Source organism: Drosophila obscura, unplaced genomic scaffold (genome assembly GCF_018151105.1).
Source record: "Drosophila obscura isolate BZ-5 IFL unplaced genomic scaffold, ASM1815110v1 contig_137, whole genome shotgun sequence".
NCBI lineage: Eukaryota > Metazoa > Arthropoda > Insecta > Diptera > Drosophilidae > Drosophila > Drosophila obscura.
The window spans coordinates 1,662,773-1,672,740 of NW_024542721.1; the positions used below are offsets into that span (position 1 = coordinate 1,662,773).

Genomic DNA, 9,968 nt, shown 5'->3' on the forward strand with positions numbered 1-9,968 from the left:
CTCATCCTTCCACCTCTGGCAGAACTGCTGGTTGAGGGCCTTCAAATGCTGCCACCGATTAATGATCGACTGGAGGTTCTCTTTAATTTCGGGCTCTGCGGTCGCCATTAACGGTCCTCCGATAAGGAAGTGCCCTGGATTGAGGGCCAGCAACTCTGTCGGACTTTCGGACATAGGTGAGAGTGGCCTGGAATTTAGGCATGCTTCAATCTTAGCGAGCAGCGTCGAGAGCAGCGTCCTCAAAGGTATATTTCCGGGTGGACGTGGCCCCCCATATGTGGAGCTCCTGGCGGGATGAAACGCCATGCAACCCGTTGATGGCTGTATGCCTCAGTCACCGAATCCTGGAACGCCTCTAGAAAGTCCCGAGAAAGTACAGTTGCTGCTCCCACGAAAGTTTTTCCATTGTCGGAATGGATACGCTGCGGACAACCTCGTCTAGCGACGAAGCGAGCGAAAGCTGCTAGAAACTTCTCGGTGGTCAGGTCGGAAGTAGCCTCCAAGTGAATGGCCTTCGTGGAAAAACATACAAATACGCACACATAACCCTTGGTGATCAGGCACGCTCTCCCGGTATAGTTCCTTATGTCGAAAGGACCTGCATAGTCAATACCGGTATGGGTAAACGGTCTGGAGAAAGAAGTTCGGTCTGTCGGGAGATCACCCATCAGTTCGGTCTGTAGCTTCTTCTTGTGGATGATGCAGACCTTGCAGGAGTTCACCACGCCCTTCATCAGGTTCCGGATTCTCGGGATCCAATATTTGCAGCGAATGAGGCGCGTCATCAGTTGATTGCCGCCATGGAGAGTGATCCTGTGCGTCAAGTGAGCGAGCAGGCGAGACAGGCGGCAACTATAGGACAGGATGATTGGATGGCGCTCATCATACTTCAGATCTTGTGAAGCTGTGATCCGGCCACAGGCTCTCATGATCCCCTGTCGGTCTAGAAAGGGGTTCAGATTCAAAATAGAGCTTGAACTTGGCACGGGACGTTTACCACTCAGGTAGTGAGATTCTTGGGGGAAGTCCCGGCGCTGAGCCTCTAGGATAAGAGTTCGCTCCGCTTCGTTAATTTCCCCACTAGTGAGGTGGTCCCTACATGCGAGTGTTACTTTCCGGCAACACTGAATAAAACGTAGAACATATGCCCGCACTCGAAGAGCCTTCTCAAGCTGGGAGAATCGCTCCAGGAAATCTTCGGGTGGGCTGGAAACGAGATGGACCTTCACGGCCCGCTGCTCTAGGGTTTGAACTGGAGTTTCGGCGGCTTGGGCTGGCCATTGATAACGTGGAGATTGCAACCACGCTGGTCCATGCCACCAGAGTTGGCTACCCACCAGTTCTGGTAAAGCTACGCCTCGACTGGCTAAGTCAGCGGGGTTATGTTCGGAACGAACATGAGCCCAATGACTGGTTTCGGTAGTCTGAGCTATTTTCGTCACTCGATTGGCCACAAAGGTAGTCCAATGGCAAGCGGGCTTGCTCAACCAGGCCAGTACAATAGTAGAATCGGTCCAGTAGTAGCATTGATGACTTCCCGTCGGCATGCTTGGCAGGATAGCCGTCGCCATTTCGGAAAGGAGCACTGCACCGCACAGCTCTAGTCGAGGAAGCGAAACGGTTTTCACGGGAGCGACTCGTGTTTTCGCCGACAGTAGATGCACCGTGATATGCTGGTCACACTCGACGCGCACGTAGAGCGCTGCACCGTACGCCTTTTCGGAGGCATCGCAGAAACCGTGATGTTCGATCTTTACCGATGGCTGGTAACATACCCATCTTGAAATCTTGATCTCGGGTAGTGATGCGTAACTTTGCAGAAAGTCCAGCCAGCGTTGGTACAACGAACTTGGAAGAGGTTCGTCCCATCCCAAATCTTGCAACCAGATCTCCTGCATAAAAATCTTGGACCGGACGATGAATGGGGCTAGCCACCCCGCGGGGTCAAACAGCTTCGCAATTTGGGAAAGAACTTCTCGCTTGGTGTGGGATAACTCAAGCGTGAACACGGGAGAAACAAAGAAGAACTCGTCTGACGCCGCCTTCCAGCGAATTCCGAGGGTCTTTGCCGTGCTCTCGGCATCGATTTCCAGAAAATCGGTGTGCAGGAGGTGGTCACTCGGAAGCTCGTCCAAAATCTCCTTGTGGTTGGACGTCCATTTGCGCAGTGGAAAACCTGCAGAGCTGAGGGCGGCCTGCAATTCGTGGATAGCCAGCTGAGCCTCCTTGATGGAGTCTGCCCCGGCTAGGACGTCGTCGACGTACATGAAATGCCGTACAATGTGGCTTGCCTTTGGAAATCGCGACTGGATGTCGTCGGCAAGCTGTTGCAGTACCCGGATGGCTAGAAACGGAGAGCAATTGACACCAAAGGTCACGATTTTCAGCTCATAATCCCGAATCTCACCCTCCTGGTTTCGAAATAATATTCGCTGGAAGGGTGTGCACGTTGGATGTACCCAAATTTGGCGGTACATCTTTGTAATGTCGGCGTTGAAGACGTATCGGAAGTAGCGCCACTTCAGGATTTGGAGGGTTAAATCGGATTGGAGGACCGGACCAGCATGAAGAAGATCATTTAAGCTCGTGCCGTTCGCAGAAGGGCTGGACGCGTTGAATACCACGCGGACTTTCGTGGTAGTGCTCTCCGGCTTGATTACCGCATGGTGCGGAAGATAATAATTGGCGGACTCGTTAGTGGACGGAACCTCTGTCATATGATCGAGATCTAAGTATTCCTGGATCACAGAGTTATACTGTTCTTGAAATGGAACGTTTCTCTTTAGCCGATTCTCATTTCGGAGAAACTGAGCTAGGGCAATGGACCTTGAATGCCCCAGGCCCGATCCACAATGATCGGGGTCACGAAACGGCAGTGTTACCACGTACTTTCCACTTGACGTTCTTGACGTGGTTCGCAGAAAATTTCTTTCGCAATAGGAGTCCGACTCTCCTGCTACCTTGATAGGTAGATCCTCCACCTCCCAAAACTTTGTGAGAAGTTTGTCCAATGGAGCATCGCGGACGTGGGAAATTTGGGTGGAGAAAGATGCAATCTGGTCTGGAACAGCACTTGGCACTGGACCGGTAAGCACCCATCCAAAGATGGTTTGCTGTCCGAGGAGGGAACCACAGATGTCGGTCTGTGAGCCGCTTAACAGTATGGACAGAAGGATGTGGGCTCCGATCAGAACGTCTATGTGTGAGCTCTCATAAAATTTAGGGTCTGCTAAAGGCAGGTTCGGCAAGTCTCGCAACGCGCTCTGCGGGATCGGATATGAAGGGAGATTGCCGGCTATGTCGGGCAGGACGTAGGCCGTGGCGTTTAACTGTACGCTCGGCGTCATCAGGGAGCGAATGGACAAATCACAGAGCTTCTTGGATTGAGCTGCTACAGTCTGATTTAGGCCTGAAACCTGGGCCTGAATAAGGCGGAATGGCAACTGGAGGATATTAAAGAGACGTTCCGTAATGAACGTCGCCTCGGAGCCCGAGTCGATCAGAGCGCGGGCACGGAAATTTGTCCCCCGGTGGCAGATGTTGATTATTGCCGTACCGAGAAGCACCGCTCTTGTTCCCGAAGCAAAATAGTTCTGAACGTTGGGCGGAGCGACGGAAGAAGCGGGATCCTCCGCTGTTGTGGAAGTCAGCTCGCTGGGAGCTGGAGTCCCCCGATGCAGGAGCGTGTGGTGGCGGGCTCCACAAGTGAAGCAACTGTGGGCGCTTTGGCATTCACGGAGCTGATGACCTCTAGCGAAACAGTTCAAGCACAGCTGCCTTTTTTTAATGCAGCTGGCTCGTGCATCCACAGTCATTTGTAGGAAGTGCGGACACAGTCGGATCGGATGGTTCTCTTTGGAACAGAGATCACACGTTCTTCTCTTCGGACTCACTTGTGTCTGGAAGGAGTGAAACTTCCTTGGCACGGGACTACCATGAGACCGGAACGGATTGGAGTTGCTTCCGGAGGATTGCGGATTCAAGGAACCTTTGGACGATGGTGGGGTCGGATTGCCTTTGGAAGTGGACGGGTCGCTCTCCATGGCCTCTAGCGTCAAATAGCGCTGAGTGAGGAAGGCATCGATTTCCGTCCATGGAGGCACCTCCTTCTTGTCTGTGACAGACGCTTCCCACAAAGACCGGGTCAACTTCGGCAACTTGGAGGCACAAATAGTAACGAGGAGGCTATCCCAGTTGTCGGTGCAGACCTTGGATTGAGCAAGGGCGGTGAGGACCCCTTGCATCGTGCTTTGAAGCTCTTTTAAAGCTCCACTGGTCTCGGACTCGACGCGAGGCAAAAAGAGCAAAATATTTATCTGGTTGGTCACCAGGAGCCGATTATTTTCATAACGGTTTCGGAGGGCCGACCATGCCGACTCGAAACCATCGTTTGTGAGCGGGGACTTCTCGACTATGGCCTTCGGATCGCCACTTGTCTTCGCGGTGAGATGGTACAACTTCTCTACCGGAGACAGCCTAGAATTATTTATGTAAATTGCAGTAAAAAAATCTCGAAAAGTAGGCCAACGTAATCTCCTGCGAAGACCTCGATGTCGCAGGGAGGCAGTCGGCAGCCGCCCTGGTAGGTTTGCGGTGCAGACGGATGGACTGCTGTTTGGGCCAGCTGAGCATTGAGGTCGGCGAGGCACTGCTCAAATACCCCATAGCACTCGCCGTACTTCTCTCGGATGTCTTCTTGGACCCTTGGGTCCTCGTCAACCATCACTGCGGAGCAAGCTTTATATTCCGCCTCGACATCCGCCCACATACTCAGAATTTGTCCTCGGCGAACCTCGGCAAGAGATGCGGATGGAGCGGAAGTGATGCGCGCTTCCAAATGAGACAGCCGGCCAATGGCGGCGGCTAATTTTGCTCGTGCAGTAGTGGTGGCGGGTTGAGCCATTGTGATGGAAGGTCTCGAGCTGACGGGACTATTACCGAAGGAGCTGGTTGGATCGCCTTGGATCCGAGCTGGCACCTTGAGAGTGACGGGAGACGGGAAGAGAACCGACTTGGTCCTCGCAGCTGGGCTGCTACTGGCTGCTCTGGGAGTGACTGGCGACTTGATCTTTTGAGTGGGGGTAGTTCCTGAGGCGGAAGAGGTGCGTAGCCGACGTGGAGATGTCGCAGCCAAGAACCCTTTGCTATCCTTGTCCCCCGTTGGCATACTACTCGCACACGCAGAGGTAGGATGCGAAGTCGGATGCGGAATCCGCGGATTGGCGAAAGAACAGAAAAAAAAACTAAGGCTGGGCTGGGCACCACACGAGAAGGCACTAAATCCCTTCAACACACAAAAAAGAACCCACTGCTGGAGGAATGGAAAGGAAAGGGCCTCGCGCGATGTTGGACAACAATTTTTAATACCAACTCGAATTATTTGTGGCCGCTCTGGATCGAGGTTCCCAAACAATGAGTGGATCAAATTGATACACGCCGAGGAGAGGAACGGTCACACTGGCTGTGGCAATATTTGAAAAAAAAATATTGTTAGTGCGGCTTTCCTCCGTTTACCCTTTTGACGGACCCTTGCAGTGGGCAACTAATCTTCCTTCTCTAGTGCGGATGGATTGTGGACGGAATTGGTCGATTTCTTGCTCCCCTTGTTATACCGTGGAGGTGGTAGGGCCGATAGGATACACGAGCACGAGGATCGGAGCCAAGAAATTAACTGCTACTGGTGTGGCGGAGACTATCGGAAGGAATATGCAAAAAAAAAAAATAATAATAATTCCTTATACAGTCGTCTGTTAGTGGAAGCGGAACAAACGTGGGACTATGTATTTTGGGTAATTCGGCAGCTTGAATTTATTTCTTGTCTTCAATTTGGTGTTTGTGATTTTTCTTAAATTTTGTCACCTCTAATTTCCCACGGACATACAATTCGACAATTGGCACAAAAAAAAATGCGAAATCGCGGCGGAAATGCGCTGTGCCTGGGTGGAGGATAATTTGTTACGGAATTGGAGATAATATCACGTATTGTGGCGACCAAAGTTATTGCTGGAACGCGTAAACTGCTCGGAATCGCAGATTTTTATTGTTAAATGTATGTGGATATGAGCGGAATGTATGTGTGGGACGCGGTATTTAAATACGGAGTGTGGTATTTTTGTATGTGCGTTATGTTATTTTTATATACATATGTATGGCTCCATCGATATAGATATAGATCGATCTATTGCAGCCAACTATGGAAATAATATGTGTATATAGATGTCGGAATAAAAACACTTAATAATTGTTGAGTGGGTTTTTATTCTGTTAGCACTTGGATGTATGTATGTATGTGTATGTATTTATGGATGTATATATATATTTGTATGTTATTTTGGAGATGCGGAGCCGCTCTTGCGAATTGGAATGTACATATGTTTTAGTGAACTGGGGTGCAGTTGGATTTTGTCGAATATATTTAATTTTTCACAAATAATGCCCAGACAAAACGAAATGGAAGAACTACCGTAGCACTGGTAGTTGGAGGCGACGGAACGGAAAACGGCCGGAATCGCCGATAATATGGCGTTGGCGAAGGAGAAGGAAGCACTGTATGCACAGATATGTATAAGTTACCTCCCCCCGCCTGGGTTCGGCGGGTAGTTGCCCGCGGGCTGGAGGGCGACATTACGTCTCGCCGACCAACTGGGTCCGCCGGGCGCTGGGCGCGACTGGAGCCGCGCTCGCGCGCGCTGCCCGGCTGGGGGGACATGCTAATTATACTTTGACTTTAGTGACCACTGACCGGCAGTTGGCCGGAATAAAAACTAAAACTATCCGTCCTGCGTGGCTAAGCCCGGCTTAAGTAACGGGAATATTGATAATTATGCGCCCAACGGGTCAAACTAAGTCGAGTTAACGCGGTGCAACCCGTAAACCAAAAGTTAAAAGCAAGAAAAAGCATAAAAAGGGAAAAATCCCGTGAAACTCGAAAAAGAAATAAAACGAAAAGTGTAAAAACAAATTCCGAAAAAATCCCCACACACTAAATGGAAAATTAACTAAATAATACAACACAAACGAGTGAGAAATGGAGAAAAATCCCGTGAAAAATTCCTCAAAATAAAAAGAAATAAAACAGAAAGTGTAAAAACATCAAGACCCCATACACTAAAGAGAAAATTAACTAAAAATACAACACAAACGAGTGAGAACGTCCATGCACACCCAATGAAAACAAAAACTAAAACAGGAAAGAGCTGAAGGGCACCCCGCTCCAATGAAGTAGCTTGCAACCGAAACAAGTCAAAAGAGCTGAAGGGTACCCTCGCTCCCACGGAGTCTACAAGGAAAAATAGGCTGAAGGGCCCTCCCTCGCCTGGAAGAAAATATAATAACAACTACACGGCTGTAGGGTCCCCGCCCACGTTACGGATCCAAAACGCTCAACCGGTGCATAGTTAAGCTAACCAATCTAATCGCCAGGAATATAGGCTGAACAATGATGTAAGTGAATTGTTGGTTTTAAATGTTCTATGTAGCCAACCTAAATCTGAAAATAAGGTCATTGCGTAAATTTACTAGACAAGCCAAAAAAACAAAAAAAAAAACAAGAAAAGAAAATAAAGTAAAATAAGAAGTGAAACTCGATTATTTAACGGTTGTAAAAACCAGCAAATCCCCCGAGTTTATGCTAGGGAGCGCGTGTCTAATACAGACGCTACCCGTTTGCACCATATGAGTGATGGGAAAGTGCCGACGATAGTGACGTAGTCTGAAACCTGATCGAAGGCCCAAGCGGCAGCTTGACAAACGTACGCCAAAGACCCCCAACGTCTGGATCCCCCAGCCGTCGGGCCGCCCAGCCAGGCCCGCTGAGGCTAAATACTACAATGCGCCCATACAGTTACAGCGGCCGCGCCTGTCGCCGCCGGTGAGTTCGGAAATAGTTCTCAGGCGGAGCAAACTCCAGCCAGCAAGGCCTAAAGCCCCCGCTGGCCCAGCCCAAGCGCTGGCAGCGGGACCGCGGCGTCGCGCAATACGCCAGGGCCATGGAGGGAAAGCCAATGTTAGTGGCGCAACCCCAGGCGCCCGCTGGCAAGCAACATGGGCCCAGCCCCCTCTTACCCCAAACCACTGTCAACCACCCACGTGGTGATACCCCCAGGCCGTAAGGCAAACCATGCAGTGTGAAGAAAAGAAGTGCGCGCCCAACGGGTCCCCCTATCCGTCGTGGCCCCATCGCCGGTGGTGGAACCAATTCAGCCCCCGGGTGAGCTGATTTGGATCCGAGGTTAAGCCCCTGAAAGCACTCATACAAAAGCCCCATAACACCCTATTGGGTGGAAAAGCCGATGAATGGCATGGAGAACGTCTGAAGAGCTCGCTGGCGATCCCCCTCCAATGTCGGCATTGGGTACTAAATTTCCGCAAACGGTCCCCAACGGCGGCGCTGGGAAAACCCTCCGTGGGAGTGGCCGCCCCCGGTGCCCCGGGCATGGTTGCCGACGGCAAACCTCGGTCGTGCGTAACGGCGACCAGTTAAACCCGACTGGGTACTGAAAACCTAGAGCCAACTGGGGCTGGTCGCTAAACGACGTACGGATAGTACCGCGAGGACAGCGGCCCGGGTGAGCTCCGATCTGCCCCGCCGGGCCTGCCGCCTACGTGGTGAAGCCCTCGCCCCCCCTATCCGACCGAGGGAATGGTGATTAGTAAATATAAATCTAAAAAAACCCCACGTCGCGCCCCAAAACTAAGGGCCCGAAACGTAGCTATCCGCTCACCCCCCTCCCGGGCGATGCCGGCCCTTACGTGGTCCGACCTAAGCGGAGCTCAACTACGCCTAACGGCGGGAGCTGTAGCATGGGGCCGGGACCCTTAAGGCTGGGCAAGTGTTCACTGCCACCAGCCACTCACGTTCGCGGTGTCGGAGGGAAATCCTAACGCAAAGTTAAGCGTGGAAGGCACGCGTGAGTGGGCCCGGCTTATAGCCGGGAGACCGCGCGACGCTGTGCAACGCGCGCTAGCCGGCGCCCGCGGTCAGCGCAGCGCATCACGTGGGTCATGCTTACACGATAGAATCATCAGCAAGCCCGCAATGTGACCAGTCTTTAGGGGGCCCCCCCTCAAACAACGCGGAAAAACCCCGTAATACTCCTGTGGCCCTCGCTGAGTGTCGTCAGTGGTGACCCAGTGGTACTCCGTTCACCTAGCTGTACACATGGGGGCCGCGACAAGTGGCTGAGTCCCGCTGTTCGATGAAAACGAAAAAATCCCGCAGACCTCGGGCCCCGGCGGCCCAGGAAACGTAAACGGTGTTAACCGTTCCAGTGCCAAACTGGCCAGCGAAGTAGTGGTAAACTGTAAAGTGCCCAAGCAAAGTGACGGCACCCAAAAAACGAACTCCCGACCCGCCCTACCCCTGGGGAATTACTGTGGACCATAGGAATCCCCCGTGTGTGGACACAACGCCATCCGCAACCAATAGCGTCCCGCACCATGCGGTTAAAACTCCACTGCAATAATGGTGCCCCGTAAAACGTTAGCGACACGAACCGCGCTTACTGAGCGCAGTCGCGCAAACACGGGTCCATCGCGACCCCCCCTCATAGCACCTCTAACGGCGTAGGGGTTCCACGCACGTTGGTGGAAATGCAGATGCCTTAAAATGGCTAAGGCGGCCCCCAAGCAACGGTGATACAACAAGTCAATACTTCGGTCACGAACAAAGGCCCTAGCGTTCACGCTGCTGCGGCGGACGCTCACAGAGATATAAAAAATGGTCCAGAAAGCTCAAATGGCAAAACAATGAATGAACCAATCCAGACAGAACAGAACCTAGGGTGGAGAGGTGTGGTAAACCAACAGACCCGGAAACAAATGACCCCACTGTATGTGGAAGAAGCGGTGGAGGCGGACTTGGGGCAACAGTCCTGATTAGGGAAGGTGGTCCATAAGGACAACCTAAGTAAGTTCACTAGTTAGGCCTAAGAAATATGGTGGTGGTATTATCTTCCTATATCCGATAG

The 9,968-nt window shown here is 51.8% G+C and overlaps 1 protein-coding gene across 1 annotated transcript; it reads right to left on the reverse strand.

The window, feature by feature from the left end:
- Positions 1 to 239: 239 nt before the first annotated feature.
- Positions 240 to 5,167, reverse strand: LOC121405060. The gene is given in 5 exon segments (XM_041595650.1): positions 240 to 1,992; positions 2,149 to 2,918; positions 2,921 to 3,064; positions 3,066 to 4,536; positions 4,602 to 5,167. Coding segments are annotated over 5 exon segments (4,704 nt in total).
- Between the last annotated feature and the right edge of the window lie 4,801 nt (positions 5,168 to 9,968).